Source organism: Grampus griseus (assembly GCF_964374135.1).
Source record: "Grampus griseus genome assembly, chromosome: 11".
In the NCBI taxonomy this organism is placed as follows: domain Eukaryota; kingdom Metazoa; phylum Chordata; class Mammalia; order Artiodactyla; family Delphinidae; genus Grampus; species Grampus griseus.
The window spans coordinates 75,299,040-75,316,310 of NC_139005.1; the positions used below are offsets into that span (position 1 = coordinate 75,299,040).

General features: G+C 42.5%; 1 protein-coding gene across 1 annotated transcript in view; it reads left to right on the forward strand.

Moving 5' to 3' along the window:
• Nucleotides 1-261: 261 nt before the first annotated feature.
• PLEKHG7 (pleckstrin homology and RhoGEF domain containing G7) overlaps nt 262-17,271 on the forward strand; it is a gene marked incomplete at both ends in the record, with an annotated part of 82,315 nt that continues 65,305 nt past the window's right edge. The window contains 5 exon segments of the mRNA XM_082666178.1: nt 262-625; nt 628-698; nt 700-981; nt 1,493-1,515; nt 14,322-14,449. Of these exon segments, the coding sequence (XP_082522304.1) occupies nt 262-625; nt 628-698; nt 700-981; nt 1,493-1,515; nt 14,322-14,449 (868 nt within the window).

Below are 17,271 nucleotides of genomic sequence, written 5' to 3' on the forward strand. Positions count from 1 at the left end.
AGTTTTTATGTGAAATTTCAGACACCTTTTTTCTCACCTCCGTCTCCTTGTTTGCAACAGATTCCGCACTCTGCTCTTCCTCATTAAAGATGCAGCCACCTGCTTGCAGTTATCCTCTGGAAAAGGACGAAGACACACCCGAGGAAGAGAGGCACCTGAAGGCGGAACTGGAACAACCTCAGTGCGGTCGGGAGAACAGCAACTCTGACGGCGTCCCCTGGAAGCTTCCAGCAACCGGGCCTCTGCTCTTCCTCATTAAAGATGCAGCCACCTGCTTGCAGTTATCCTCTGGAAAAGGACGAAGACACACCCGAGGAAGAGAGGCACCTGAAGGCGGAACTGGAACAACCTCAGTGTGGTCGGGAGAACAGCAACTCTGACGGCGTCCCCTGGAAGCTTCCAGCAACCGGGCCTCTTAGTGGCGTGGAGAAGACGGAGCCATCCTTCCCAGAGGTGCAGCGCCCAGACTGCGGGCCCTCTCCTCGACCCCCCCTGGAAAGCCTGTCCAAGAAGCACTGTCAGAACCAGGGGAAACTTCTCCACTTTGACCGGCAAGCCCCGGGCCGCGTCTCCACCTCGCCCACACTGAGGAGGTTAAGGGGCCGCAGCTGCGAGAGTGTGCGCGGGCTGCGCACCGCACTGCGCATGCGCCGCCTCAGCCGGCGGCCTTTAAAGGGCCCGCCTGGGGGCAGCTGCCGGGAGACTTCCGGCTCTTCGCGTTGCTTTTCCAGCCGGCTATTTGGAAGCCCAGAGGAGTCTTCGCACTCCCTGTGGCCCCTGAGACTCCACTCAAGATTGCCTCCGGACCCCGAAAGGGCACTCAACGCAGCCGACTCGTTTGAGCTCCAAATGGCGCCCAGTGATGAGCTTGCCCTTCCCGTGCCTCAGCCCCTCAACGAGGGGTCGCTTCCTCAGGCCTCCCTTCCACGGAGTGGAGGCCAGCCAGCACCCAGCCGCGCCCCACAGCTCCCCCGGCCTCAGGTAACACAGTTCTAAGCCTCCTGCCTCTCATTTGGTGGATGCAAAGCATAGTAGGTCTCGAGGTTGCCATATTGCCCGGTCGCGGGGTGGGGTGCTGTGTTGGGAGACGGCTGGGGGGACGCACAGTGTTTAGGACAGTTGGCTGTCAAGTAAAAGGGGTGCAGCAGTTTGAGGAAGGAGCGTGGAGGTCGAGCTCACTTTCTTCTTCAATATACTTGAAGGCACTTTAAGAAGGAACCCAGGCTAGAGATTGTCTGTCAGTCGTTAGATAGTAAAGGTGGCCCTCTTGCATATCCACGCTATGTGAAGACCACCTGGCGTGGCTGGTTTAAAAGGGCAGAAGGAGCAAACTACTTAAATTTCTAATGTTCTAACGTTCTCCCCCTGAAAAGAAAAATTCCAAAACATTTTAGCTAGGAAAGTTAATGACCTCTCCCTTCAAGATGTCTGCTTTGGAATTTTGGGTGGGTTTGAGCACGACTAAAACATGCATTTTTAAAATTTATTTCAGAGAGAAGAATTGCATCAGTCCAGGTATGTGTGTCCTTATTTTCTCTAGTGCTATGAAGTCTGTTGACTGTTTACTTTTATGTCTTTTACTTCTGTTCTGACATAGCAAACCTGATGGTGTATTAATCAGGGCAGTTTGTTTTACATCCCTCAAGTCACTCTTCATATTATGGGTGAGAGAGTCTTAATTTCAAGAGTCTCCTTTAAGCGCCCAGCCTTTTGCTGTGGCTTTTGGGGCAGGGTATAACAGCCACAGGTGAGCATGGTTTTCATTTTGAATTGTCAATGACTTGGTCCTGTGGCTTAATTAACATCCACCAGTAATAGGTTTTGTCAGGAAGAGAAAATGTAAAGGCCAGAAACATTCAACAACTTTTCAAAGAGAAATTCAGAGGACAAGGATAAAAGGAACAAGATGTGCTGTTTAAATCTAGGATGACCTTTAAAATGCCTGTTATGACAGACTGTGCTTTTATCTAGAATGCAGGTAGATTGTGTCACTTCAGAAACCAGCTCTGAACTTTCAGCTTGGTCCCCCAGCTGTGGCAGTGGATTTTCCATTTCTTTCAGGGATGAAGAGCTTCTGTGGCAGTAAGGGAAAGATTCAAGCCCAGTTACATCCACCCAATTTGTAGGATTGGTGGGAAAGCCCTCAGTTCATTTGGAAAGTCATGGAGGAATCCTCAGGAAATTAGCTGTTGTTTTATTACTGGACCTCAAATCCTCAAGCAAGTTTGCTGTTCGTAGTAGGAAGGATGAGATCCATCTATGCAGTCTTTGTTTACTTTTAACCCTAGTTGACCTAAATGTCAGCTAAGGTAGAGGATATTTACAAAGCCATAGGCAAATACAAAGTATTGTGTTAGTATATCGGCTAGCTATTGCTACATAACAAACCACCCCAAACCTCAGTGGCTTAAAAGAACAACCAGGTATTGTTTCTTATAAATCTGTGTGTCCATTGAGGATCAGTTGATCTAGGCTGCGCTCAGCTAGGTAGTTCACTCCACATGTCCCTCATCCTTTTCATGGAACCAAATTTCTACACGGGGCATGTTCTTGTGGTGAGGGGAGAGGTTCAAGAGGATAAATGGAAACATGCAAGGCCTCTTGGACCCTGGGCTCTGTACCTTGTCTAATTCTACAGGCCAAAGCAAGTCACGTGGCTGAACTCAAGGGCAAAAAATTATGTGTCACCAGCAGTGGGAGAACATTTAAGTATTATATGGCAAAGTGTTTGGATGCAAGGGTTGGTGAAGAAAGGGTCCTTTAATGGAAATCTTCCACAGGTGTGAACCAGAATAAAGCTCTAAAATGACACCTAATTCAGATGTGTCAGAGAAAGTGAAAAAGAGAGTAGTGTCAGAAAAAGATGATGTTGTTTAGAGTCAGTCATGCAGAGTTTAATAGGGTGTTTAGGAATTTTGTTCTTTACCCTAAGAACAGTGTGAAACCACTGAATGGATTGGTATGATCATATGGTTACAGGGTAGACATGAGAGTTAGATGAGAGTGGATTCCAGCAGAACAATTAGAATGTTCAGGTATGAGAGGTTGTTAGGTTAGGCTCTGATGAAGGCAGTGGAGTTAGAAGGAAGTATCTCGGTTCAGGAGATACCATCACCTAGACTTTGTGAATAGTAGACCATCGGGGGAGAGGGGAAGGAAGTTGTCAAGAAGGACTTCCGAGCTTATGGCTTCCACTGTTAGGTGGCAAATGGTTCCATTCTCTGATCTAGGTAACCTTGGAAGGGAGAAGGGGATATGGGTAAGTGTGGTGTAAGTTTGAACATGTTGAATTTGAGGACCTATGGAACATCTGAGTGGATATTTTGAGTGGATAGTTGACTAGAGAAAGCATCGTGGATGGAGATATATATATATGAGAGTCTTTGATCAAGGAATGCTTCCTAGAGCAGGTAAAGTCTGTCCAGCTTTGTGTGTAAGATGGAGTTAGCAGATATAAAGGCTAACTGATGGGACACACCAAGCCATTTACAAAAGATGACATGCAGGTAATTTTTATTGACCTGCAGAATCTTTGTGAGGCAATAACAGAAGCAGTCTTAAAAGATGCAAAGGGAAAACTTGGTCAGAGGGCTTGAGGCCTTAAAAAGTTCTGTGAGGTTCAGCATGTCACAATCACATACTACAAAATAGTGGAAGGTTACAGAAAATCACAACAGGGAATCAGAGGGGAAGTAATTTAGACATCTTGGTATCTGGTAATGACGCTGAATTATTCAGTATTGTTTTTTTCAGGACTTAGTACAATACTTGGCATGTAGTAGGCAATGTTTATTGAATGAATAAATGAAAGGCTAAGTAACTATAAACAATATGTTTAATAAACATTCATGCATTACTGCTAAAAAGAAGTAATTTTGCATCAGCTGCAGACCACTCAATCTATACTTTTTTAATCCAAAGTTCACCAGAAGCATGAATTTTTGGTAAACAGCTAACCGTCTTCGGCACAAAGATCCTCTGTCTGCCTGTCTTTTGCTCCCTCCCTTTCTCTCTCTCCTTCCTGTCACTACAGTCTTTTCAGCAGTCATTTGTTCAAAGGGCTTCTTCCTGTAGGTGGCTATTTCCCAGGCCTTGTAGTCAGATAATGTAAGGTAAAGGGCTCTGCACGAGGCCCTGATGTCCATTGAGGAGCTGGGGGACTCACCTCAAAAACTTATTTAAACTTTATTTAAAACATACTTAAACTTATTTAACTTAGGCCTTTAATATGCCTATGAGATGGTATAAACCAGGGGCTAGCAGACTATATAGCCTATGGCCCAAATTCGGCCCACTACCTGATTTTGTAAATAAAGTTGTGTTGGAACACAGCCACATCTATTCATTTAAATACTGTCCGTGGCTGCTTTCGCACTGCAACCACAGAATTGAGTAGCCACTACAGAGACCATATGGCTCACAAAGCCTAAAATATTTACTCTGTGGCACTTTATAGAGAAGGTTTGCTGACCCTGGTATGTTCAGTTAAGAAATGCTTGCCTCTGTGGCTGTCAGTCAATCACAGCAACTTTTTTTTTCCCTTGTAGCCCTTTTGCAAAATTTTTTCTTTTAATATAGTGTTTTAACACATGGCCTGACAATTGGGCAGGCTTATATAAATGAGAAGGGCCCAATCTCCTCTTATTTCTGAAATCAGCTCAGTGTTGACTTTGATTCCAGGTTTTTCTTTGTGGACTTTTTTTCTTATTGTTGTTCCCTCTGCCTATATATAACATTCCAGTGAATTAACACTCATTCTAAACTTTTTTCTCCTATCACCAAACTATGCCTCCTGGAAAACAGTCTGTACAAATCATTCTTACTAAAGTGTGAAGGACTTCAGGCTTAAGGCATATCTACACTCATCTTTCCAAGTAGAGCAGTGTATTTATCCCTTTTGGGTCTCCCTACACCTCATAAATGCCTCCATCACAGTACCTAAAACACTGTATTGTATTTCTCTCACATCTGTCTCCTTTCAGAAACAAGATCTTCCTGAGGGCAGAGACCACTTATCTACCCTTCATCTCAGCAGCTATTACTCAGATAGAGTCTGTCCCCAGAATACTTACTGAAGGAAAGGATGGGTGGAAGGATGACAGGCGGGCTGCTTGGCTTACAGTTTACTTATCTGTCCCCGATGTATTTGAATTTTAACAGAGGACATGACTTGAATCCAAGTAGTGAAGCCATGTTAGTGGAATTTTAAACATCAGGAAGCGAGTGGGGGGATTTTGTGGGTAGGGACACCTTCCTGGCACCCCTTAAAATCGATAATCACAGAAAACTGCCTCACCTAACTTTTTAGTCAGCCCTGAAACTGAGAAAGGAAATGTACATACTATTACATCTATGAGAACAGACTAACCTTCCAGTGCTCAAAAGAAATAGGAAAGAAAACCTAAATATATCCAAAACATGAAAACAAAATGACAAGGAAGAGACCAGACAAAAACATTGAATGCCAGTCAAGCGCTTCCCAAAGCCACATTTATCTGGAGTTATCCTGGGGGGTTGGGGTGGGGGGTTGCAGCACGGCATGGTGTTAAGAATTACTGGAATCAAACTCCCGGGGTTTGAATTCTATCTCTACTTCTCTAGTAGCGTGACCTTGGGCAAGGCTGTGAACAACTCAAAACCTCAAAGTTTTCATCTGTGAAGTGGAGATGCAGATACAGTTGACCCTTCAGCAGCACAGGGGTTAGGGATGCTGACCCTCTGTGCAGTCAAAAATTTGCATAGAACTTTACGTCTGCCTTCCTTATCTAAAGGTTCAGTAACCAGTGGATTCAACCAACCACGGATGATGTAGTACTGTAGTATTTCATGAAAAAAAAAATCTGCATATAAGTGGACCTCTTCAGTTCAAACCTGTGTTGTTCAAGGGTCAACAGTAGTACCCATCCAATAGGCTTTTGATATGATAAATAGTGTAACTTAAATGTTACCTTTTTTAAGAAACCTTCATTCATTCAGTCATTCATTTAGCACTTCCTGTATGCAAGTCACTGACTTATTCTTTCTAAAATATTCTGACCCCAGAGTGAAATGATTGATCACAGGACGCTCATCTAATGTGTCTAAATGTTAGATTCAATACAATGTTAAGTCCTCCCCAGACTTTTACCTAAAACCTGTTGTGCAGCTAGCACTGTCTGTAAACTCTAAGTAACACCATAGGGGGAGAAGGCCCTGTCTCAACTGTTGAGCTTAAAAGCTTATTAGAAAGTTACTAACTAATGATTAATAGATGGCATATTGGTTATTTTGTTTGCTTGCTTGCTTTATTTAAATCTCAGCCCTCCACAGCATCATATTTTATTGTGTTGCTTTCTTTTTTCCTCCAATTGTATTGAGATAAAATTGACATAGAACATTATATAAGTTTAAGGGGTACAGCATAATGATCTGAAATATGTATACATTGCAAAATGATCACCACAATAAGTTAACATCCATCACCACACAGAATTACAGTTTTTTCCCTTGTGATGAGATACATGAATACTGTTAGTCGGAAGAGGAGCTTGCAGCCTCAGGGCATCAGGGAAGCCTTCTTGATCCGGGCATGGCTGGAGGCTAGAGTGGGAACCGGCAGCTTCCTTTCACATCAGGAACCATGTGTTATTCTTGCACTGGCATCAGCTCCCCCAGAATGTAAACTCCATGACAGCAGGAGTTGTGCCTGTTTTGTTCATTGCTGTATCCCTAGTGTCTAGAACACTACCCAGCACATAATAGATGTTCAATGAAAGTTTAAGGAAGAAGAAAGGAAGTGCGTTTGTTGGTTAGTTAGGTTAGGTCAAGCCTCGTAGGGGAAATTGTATGATCCCTTTTCGGAAATTTTCTCCTCCAGCTATTTGTTTATCTCTCTCTAGCTCTTTACAACCTCCCCCATCTTCCTAATCTGTTTTGTGTTCATCTCTTGAGTGTACATTGGGTTGCTGGGGATTTGTACAAGTATGGTTTGATCCCACTGGGTAGTATTTTGACCCTTGTCCAGAAAAGGCAGTAGCCTCAAAAGACGGCAAGAGTTCTAGAAAGTTACCAGTATCAGCAGCTACCCTGGTGCTCTGAACACGTGTGTGTTTAATAACCATTACTGATTGAGCCCAAAATGTCACAGCATGGTGTGTTTTCCATGCAGTTGGAACTCCAAAGACTGTCTCTGTTTCTGTGTTCAAACTGTGTCAGGAAGGGTTCCATTTGTTCACTCCAAGTGTCCGCTCTGTGCCAGACCTTGGACAGTAAGCTAGAGGCTCCCCATTCATTCTCCCTTCTCCGTTGGATTTTCAGCAAATGGAACATTTTGGTAGAAAATGGGAAATTATAATCAAAGGAAAGTTCCTAACAATCTTGTGAGACTCATAATGAAAAAATATTTCCCAGATTTAACCAAGAAAGCTACAGTTCCTTAAAGTGGCAGTCGAGTTGTCATTTCTCTGTTGATTATTTCTTAAAAGGGATTTTTTTTAAAAGATTGTTACTGATTCTTAATTGGCTCTTCCTGTATAATCAACTCAGTTATAAGCAAGCATTCCCATTTGCACTGTATCTCTACCATAGGGTAGAACACTATGGTTCCTAAAATAGAACACCTACTTTTTCTAGTCACACAGTTACTGGAAAACCGTCTGCTAGAAAAGGTATATTTACCACGAATTTCACTATCAGACAAGGAATGAGGCCTGATAAGCTTGCCTGATAAAAAAACCTTTGGGTTATCTTACTATTGTCAGTCTACAACAGTGAAATTGAAAAAATATTAGAATAAAAAACTCAATTGTACTTTTTATTAAGGTAAAAAAAAAACCATTGGGCAACATTCACGGCAGAGGGGAAGGATTAGGCTGTGCCTTATCTAAACACTAGTACCTTCAATAAGATTTTTACTCCATTAAGACACACATATCACTAAGGGCAGTTGCAAACCTCCCTCCCCATATTCTCTAGTATCTTTGTTATTTTCCTTTAAAATTTGCACCTGGGAGTTAGAGCCAGTAGTCCTTGGCTTAAGCCCCCTGTACAGAAGGAATTTTTTTTTTTACTTGCAATTTTTTTTATTTTTTAATTTTATTGGAGTATGGTTGATTTACAATATTTTGTTTCAGGTGTACAGCAAAGTGATTCAGTTATACATATACATATATTCATCCTTTTTCAGATTCTCTTCTCATGTAGGTTATCACAGAATATAGAGTAGAGTTCCCTGTGCTATACAATAGGTTATTTATCTTATACGTAGTGTGGTGGGTGTATGTTAAACCCAAGGAATCTGTTTTTAAAAAAATGCAAATGATATATTTGTCATATTTCTGAAGGAGGAGCTTTAATTATTCATCTTCATACATTTCTGCCAAGATAAAGGTCATCACATAATTACTGCCCCACCCACTGGCAGGGAAGAAAAGAGCAAACCTAAACCCTTGATTCATAAATCATGAGGGATGGAAAGGGTCTCACTCAAAGTTGTTTTCCACATAAGGAAACTGAGGCCCTGGGAAGCGACATGCCAAGGTCACACGTAATGAAGGTCAGAGTTGGGAATCACAATCCTAAGTCAGGTGCCCTTGCCATTCAATTGCATTGCCCCCTTCACTCGTCTCCTGTGGCTGTCGTAATAAATTACCACTAACTGGTGGCTTAAAAACAACAGAAATTTATGCTCTGAGAATTCTGGGAGCCACAAGTCCAAAATCAAGGTGTCAGCAGAGCCACCCTCCCTCTCAAAGCTGTAGGGGAGGACCTTTTCTTGCTTCTCATGCAGGCGTTCCTGGGCTATGGCTACATTACTTTAATCTCTGCCTCTGTCTTCACATGGCCTTCTCTCCTTTTTGTGTCTCTTCTCTAAGTATCTCTTATAAGTACGCAGGTCATGGGATTTAGAGCCCACTCAGATAATCCAAAATAACCTCATCTCGAGATCTTTTATTTAATTACATCTGCAAAGACTCCTTTTACAAATAAGATCACATTCACAGGCTCCAGGAGTGAAGAGATGGACATATATTGGGGAGGGCGGGGGCAGGGGTTTCCATTCAACCCACAACACACCCTTTTTATCTAAAGTAATAACTACCATTATATCAATTTTTAAAAACGCTTAGTGCTTTGAAATGGTTTGTAGTATCTTTTTCTCTCCTTCCATTTACAAGTCTTTTTGGAGTCAGACTTGGGTATTTGAATTGAATTCTTGCTCTGCTGTTCACTAACAATGAGACCTTAAGTGAGTTCCTGTCCTTCTGAGCTTCAGTTTCCTCAGCTCTATAATGAGAACAGTAATTTCCACTTCATAAGTACTTGTGAAAATCAATATAATAATGCATGTAAAGCTCTTAACAGAATTTCTAGTAAAAGCCCATGCTCAGGAAGTGCCAGCTGATTTTAAGTTAGAATAATATTCACCGTGACCACACCGTGACCAATCTGTTCTTTACAAAGTGTATGTATTTGAGATCTGCTGGGGGACACATTTCCCCCACCAGAAACTTTTCTGGCAACAACACGTGAGCACAAGCTCATTCCTGAGTGTGATGCGTGAGTGTATGGCCTGCTCAGCTGAGGGAGGGGGGAGCATTCTCTGGATTCTCTAAATTGTTGCCGTCCCAGCCCACACCGTGGACCTTCAGATCTTCAGCAGAAGACAGAAAAAGGAGAAATCCTGGTACCAGAAAGGAGACAAGATTATTCCAGCAACCATGGGACTAGTCCCTTCAGATCTGACCGGCCTGGGGCAGCGCAGCTTAGGGTTAGTGAAAGTGTGGTTGCGTTTGGGTTTGTGGGGAGTGGGGTGGCTGGCAAGCCCGAGAGGGCTGCGAAGTCTGGGTCAGGCACCCAGTTAGTTATACAACCTCTTGGGTCCAGAATTTTGTCCTGAAACAAAGAATCAGAACAGCCAAGCATTGAACCAAAAGCAACAACAAAAAAAGTGTTTCTCATGGATATTTGTTTAGTGTACTTTTTCAAACAAAGGGTAGCAAGAAGCTATACTGTAGTTACACAGTGACAGTGGCCTGCCAGCCACACCCCAAACATTTTGCAGTTATTATCAGCTCATTCCTTAGTGTAATCTCCCTCTGAGGAAATTAGGTACCAAAAAATTCTCTTCCCCACCCTCTTCACACAGGATGCCATGACCCCATGCACATACCATTTTGTTTGGGGGAGGGAGATAAAAAGTCTGAATTTATTAGTGATTGCTTCCAGTGGATAATCAATCCAGAACTGGATACAGTGACCCTGTGTGCATGCCATGTCTTACGAGAAGCAGTCCTTTTAGAATAGCAAAAATAAAATACCAATTTGGAACCACCACCACCTCTCCCCTCAAGAGACTAAATGCAAAGTCATTCTGAATTCACTGCAACTGTTTGCATTAATATCACTCATCCAATGATGAGCAACCCTGGCTGACACAGGCATGGGATCCTGTGCAGAGTGCCCAGAAATCTAGTCGGCTGCCAGGCATGGGTGATGCACGGGCATGTTTTCTGTACCAATTCATGTCTCTTCATGTTAGTATGTGCAGATGTTCTTTCTTGTTGTTTTCCTAAGTCTCTGGTTATAACTGTAATTCTTGATATTTTTATTAACCAGTGCCCTCTTCTGATGAACATAAGAATGTCATCAGAGCTTCTGTTATGCCTTCCCAGGGGCATGCCCCCCTTTCCAGAGTGAGCATCACTGGGTTTTGAACACCAAGGCAACAAAGCCAAGGTCATGGCTCAAGCACTATGCAAGCTAGTTGTCTTCCCTATGCTCCATATGTGCACATGGAACTCCAAAACCTGCCCTATGTGCTCCCAAATGGATGCCTTATGTCAGAAGGTAGCCCAGACAAGGAAGAAATGGATAGGGGTAACTTAATCACCTTTAAAGTCTGTGGGGGAGACTCAGATTGCACTTTGTGTATTGTATATGCATATAATTATACAATTCTGATCCAGAATGGAAAAGCAAATTCATTTGAGGACTATCTGGATATCATCCTGTAGGTCAACATAGTTATTCATTCAACAAGCTTATTTGATTACCTATTCTATGTCAGGTTCTATACTTGGTGCTTAGACTCTATGATATATAAGACACAGCATGAGCCTTCAATGAAATCATTATAAAGAGGCAGGGTGGGAGTAGGGAGGGAGAGAATTGGCTCTCTCTGAGCAGATCAGAAAAGACTTCTGGAGGGATAGCATCTAAGTGGGAATTTAGAGATGAATATGAGTGTGTCAGGCTCAGTGAAGATAGGCAGGCAGATGGAAACTACCTGAGCCAAGGCATGGAGGCATGAAGTGCAGGGTGAGTTTAAAGAACAGTGAGTAGCTAGCTATTAGTGGAGTACACATTCTGCAGGAGATCACGTCAGGAAAGTAGAGCAATGGATGACTCAGTGTGTACAGGTTTGGTTATTATTCATTTACTGAACAAATTTATTGAGCCCTTACTAAACACAGGGATTTAGACCAGGAGGTAGGAACTTAGGATAAAAGGAGAGGAGATAAGACATGAATCTGCAAAACTACCTTATAAAGTAAGGTACTTTCCTCGAGGGAGGACAACATCAGAAGAGTCTTTTATTCATTCGTGTTCATCAGTAACAATGGATTGAGTACTAAATGGGCACCCACCAACACAAATTATAAGACATGCTTCTTGCAAGGAAGGAGATAGCAGTCTAGTGGAATAAACAGACAAATAGAACATATTATACTATATTCAACAACCAACATAATCACATTTATTGACAGCTTACTAAATTCCAGACATGGATCTAAGCGCTTTATGTTGATCAGTTGATCCTCACACAGGAAGTAGATATGATTATTATCTACATTTCACAGATGGCAGTCAGGGCCAGAGAGGTTACTTGCTCAATCAAGGTCACACAGCTAAGATTAAAATCCGGGCAATTTGAGTCCACATTCTTAACCACTGCTCCAGAGAACTGTAGAAGCATGGAAGAGAAACATATAAACCAGCCTAGAGGAGGCCGGGGAAGACTAATTCTTCCACTCCACCATTAGTTATGTCGTCTCTGAGGTCTCCAGGGAATATAAAGATAGCTTATAGACTCATGCCAAATTCATAATAGTTATCAGATTGTGTACCATCTAGAGTTGAAGCTCAAAAGAGTAAACTTTTTTCCCAAAGTTTACCTAGCTTACATTTCTCATTCAAATTACTGTACTTTTCCCAATCCCCTCTATCCCCATAAACACCAAATCTCATTGTATGCTTCCAGGGTCTTTATCAAGAGAAGTATAAAGTTTACAGGGAAGCTTCTAATATTTCTTTTCAGGGGACTTCTTGGGGCTCCCAAGAAGAAGTTTATGTTATCTAATACCTTTTGCATAACACTGTGAAAATTCCTGGCTGGATTTGTATACTGTTAATTCATTTTGTATCAGTTCCAATGTCCTGTTTGCAAAATGAAGAAACTAGAATTGTATTTCTCATTCAAATTACTGTAACTTTTCCAACTCCCACCTAATTCAGGCCCCTCTAACCTCATAACCACCATGGACATCAGGTTGGCAAACAACAAGAAAGGGAGAGTTGTGAGAAGTTGTAACTTTAATGATTTTGTTACAAACCTCATCATAAATAGATGGTGAAAAAGTCAAATAAGAGTGCAGAATGCTGAAAGATGACATTCTTGGAGAAGGAAGTCCAGGATGAGGAGATCTGTGTCAGTTAAGACAGCATTTGTCTGCATGTAACAACCAAACTAGAACAACCTAAGCAAATAAAGAATGTTTCTCTTATAACATAACCAGAGCCCAGGCCAGGACAGATGTCAGCATCCTGCCAGGCTCCTTCTGTTTTCCTGTTCTGCTGTTATCTTTGCAAGATCACAGGTATACTTTCAGGTATCAAGCCGTATTCATGACAACAAGAAGGGCAAAGGGCAAAAGGTGAAAGAAGAACCTAGCCACCTCTGTCCCCTTTGAAAATTTTTTCCCAGAAGCCACACCCTGCAACTTCCATTTAAATCTTGTTGGCCAGATTGCTGCAGGGGAGTCGGGGCTTGTCAGTGGATTAACTCGGCACATGCCACCCCCAGCAAAGCAGGGTTTTGATAATAATAAAAGTGGAGAGCATGCATGCTGGCTGGGCAGCTAGCAGTGCCTGCAACATTACTCTAAAATTCTCCAATTAAAAAAAAAAAAGAAAGGCAAGTCAAAACAGATTTTAAAATGCCAGGAAATGCAGCTAATTGAATAAATCTGAGCCTGATTGTATCTAAGTAATTCCTGTAAAGTTACTTAGGTAATCCATGGCCCTAAATCTCATGGGATGAATAGGAGTTAGACAGGTTCAGAGAGGGCAGAGCATTCCCAGCTAAGTCACTGACGTGTGAAACATTTTGCGTGGGAAATTACAATCCATTCCCTGTTTCCAGAGAATAAATTGCAAAGTAAAGAATATTAGGAAGGTAACTGGGCCAGATTATGGAAGGCTTCTGTGGATGCTTTAAAAATGTGTTTATCGGAAGCCAGGAGGGGCTAAGTCAGACTTACAAAATTCCTTTGTATGTAAAGTAACCTATATGCTAAGCTATTTGTTGATGAAAAGAGAATTTAGAGGTTACATTGGTCAGTAAATAGAAGGAATTGCATCTCTCATTCTCAGAATAGACTAGAGGAATATCTGAACAGCTATTATGGGGAAGCTCTGAAAATCCTTACAATTCGATGCAATCATTCCTTACCCATTTTGTTCCTTAGTGATCACAGAGCAAATGCCCAGTGGCTTTGGAGCTACTCCCCACTGTGTCTGATGTCAAGCATTTATTTTCTGAACATCCAACAGACAGGAAGTTTCATGAAATAGGGTGGAAGAAAGGAGAAGGTAGATAGGCCTGTTTGCTAAGCTTTTCCAACAACAGTCCTCATTTTTCTCTAGGAAAAACAAGAGGGCTGCCTTTAAAAAACCGGCCTCCAATATCTAGGGGTGTCGTGGCCATGGCCATGCCCATGCATCCTGTTCCCTCTGAGGCCATGTTCATAATTTGCAAAGACTCTTGTGTTTAAGGGCTTCCTCCTAGTGTCCTCCTGAGTCAGAACGTATCCAGTATGTTTATGTTGACACTTCCAGGTGAGCTGTTCTGCTTTGGATTAGTCAAAATCATAAGCAGTCAGTAAGGCTCAAAAAGGTGTCAAACATGGGGCGGTGTGTGGGTCATCACAGCCCTCCATGCCTGGAGCCTGGAGTGGCCTCCTGCAAAAGCAGGCATTAATCAGGCTGCCAGCAGTCACTTCCGAGTGCCCACGCATGGGCATGTAAGCTGTAAGCTCTCTCCTTCCATCTCTTAAACACAGATTCTACGAGCACAGGAGGAGTTCTGTGGTCCTCAACTTATCTGAACTTGAGGTGTTCCCCGGGGACCTTCTGGTGTCAGATGGAGCTGCCGATTACGTGTGCCACCCGCTTCTGCTGCTGAATTCAGGTCCTGTCCATTCACCATACTTATATTACATACCTGCTATGGGATGGGTGTTATAATAAGCAAAGGGTATTTTCAGAATATTTAATGACTAAGAGAACATGCGCACTGACACATTAGAACAGATGTCTCACCAATTAGGACGAGCATCAGCCATGAGTTACTGGAACCAGCTGAATACCGCTCTTGGTATTGGGCATTCCACTTACAGAGATGGATAAGGTATAGACCTTTCCTCAAAGGGTCCTCTTGTCAAATAATATACCCCACATCTAGGACCTGGAACAGGTACACCAGTGACAGTCACCATCCTGGAGCAGAATGCCCTCTCTGGGCTGGTGGGCAGCGTCGCTGTCATTGCTGTAATGCCACCCCCCACCCTGTTCTGGCCTTCAACCTCACACTGGTATCTTCTAACCACGGTGGTACCGTGTGGAGGCAGCGGGCCCAGTGACAGCAGATTACTGTTAGAGCAGATTAGAGAGAGGCAGCCTTAGGGATAAATCTGCATTTTGAACTCAGTTGTGAAAGAAAAGAACAATTGTGGTGTTCAGGACACATTCCCATGATTCTGATGGTAGCCTTTGAGAGCTAAAAGGAGACTTCAAGATCATCATCCACCCTGGTAGTTTTTAAACTGGTTTTGTTCTTAGCAGAGCTCTTTTTACAAAAGAATCCTTACTTGGAAATCCAGTCTATAAAACAGATCCAGGTGGAGTTGTAGTGCTTGAAAATGGGGCAGGTCCCAAAGACTACCTCCAAGGCATCCCTAGAAGCCCAGGATAGCCTGTGACAACACACATGGAAAACCACCAAGCTCTTTCCTCATTCACATATGTGCCAAGTGAGACCCAGAAAGGAGAAGTGGCCTAGCCGTGGTGCCAGCTGGTTTGTGTCAGAGGAATGGGATCGAGACTCCTGACTCCTAACCCTGTATACGCTCCACCAGCCTGCATCAACCACCCATTACACAGGCAGCTGTGAATAAAGCATAACTAACATCTGCATAGCTCTTCACTCTTTATAGAGCCCTTTCACATCTACTGTCCTATATGACACAACAATCCAAATGCCCAAATGAATGAACCAAGCGGGAATTAAGTGATCTACTCAAGGACAGGCCCCTAGAAATTAGAGCTAGTTCTAAGCACAGCTAACCTTAAGAGGTTAGTACATATTCTGTGATGCTTTGCAAATGCTCTAAACTGGTTAAAAACTAAAGCAGTACTTCTCAAATACTGGTCCCAGGCTAACAGCTTCAGCATTGCCTGGGAAATTCTGGGGTCCCATGCCACACCTTCTGAATTAGAAACTCTGGGGGTGGGGCCCAGCAATATGTTTTTTAATAAGCCCCCTCCCAGGTGATTCTGATACCAGCTAAAGTTTGAGAACCAGCATGCTAAGGAACAAGGTCATAATTGCTGCATGCTGTTCTTTGTTAAGTTCTCTGCTAGGCATGTGTGCCTGGCATCACAGTAGATACCACGTAATAAAAGATACACAGCATTCTTCACCATATCCCTCCAAGCCCTCTTCTCCAGGAGATTAGAATAGAGTTCTCATGTCCCCATCATGGTCTAATGCAGTGCTCCTCAAGCTCTGATGTGCATATGAATCACCTAGAGATATTGTTGAAATATAGATTCTGATTCAGCAAAACTTAATATTTAATAAAGATAATAAAAGATTAGGGATTCAATAGAGAGACAATTTAAATTTTCTTCTGAATACTTGTGAAGATTTCCCAAGGCCCTAAAATTACCCCTGAAGTTAGAAAAGCAGAGGAGAGAAATTTGCTAAGACAAGAGATCCCAATTATTGCAGTTCAAATTGTACATAATAATTTACCACCAGGCATTTGAAGCCTAAGAGAGGTGAAGCAGATTTGTCTCTGAGGGAGGTTCCACCTAATCTCCCCTTTACAAAGGTCAAAAAGGTGGTCAGAATGAGCAGGATAATCGGTTGGATTCCAGGGTTCCAATGAGAAAAGTCCCTCAAGCACACTGATTTTTAGTAAATGCTGCTCAGGTAATTGCTTTCATCTGATGGAAGTATTATGCAGTCTCCTGATAAACTGGTAGAAACAGAGATGAACCTTTAAAACATCCACTTTGTGTACTGAGTTATCGGAACATCTCACCAAAACCTAAGAGATGATTCCCACGTTTTTCTGGGTAGCATTAGAGATTGATGCAAATGACATAAAAATCAAGAACCCACAATCTAATCTCTTTACTTCCTGATCATCAAAAGAATGTGTTACTGAAAAATGACTTCCTTTTCAATTTAAAGCAACTCCTAAGGAATATGTGGATGGTGGCCAATAGAGATAATAAGCCCCCAACCTTAAGATTGGTGACATGGGTTGATGTGCCCCTATTTCAGGAATCTACACTCAACCACACCTGGGGGTTATCAGGCCGATGCAGTCTCTGAGTCTCAAGTTTGGTCAGGCTATTGAAGTTGCATATGCTGGGGTGGTTTCCAGTATAAAAATTAAGTCCTTTCAGCCCTAAAGTCCTGTGACTCTGTCTTAAAAGAATACTCAACATTTTATTGCATTTTATAGATTTCTCCTTGAATGATGGGGGGGAAAGGAGGCTGAAACAGGACAATATCACCATAAGGTAGCAATAGTACACCAGCCTTTCAGTTGGAACATCGCTTCGTTTACTCATCTGCATAAATATAAATATTCATCCTGTGCATTCTCAAGAGAAGGAGAATTAAAGCAGGACAAATTCTGTTCGGCTCATTTGAAAAGCAGGTTTTGTAAAGCACTCCATTGATCTGTCAGTAGTTACTCAAAGTACTAATATATCTTC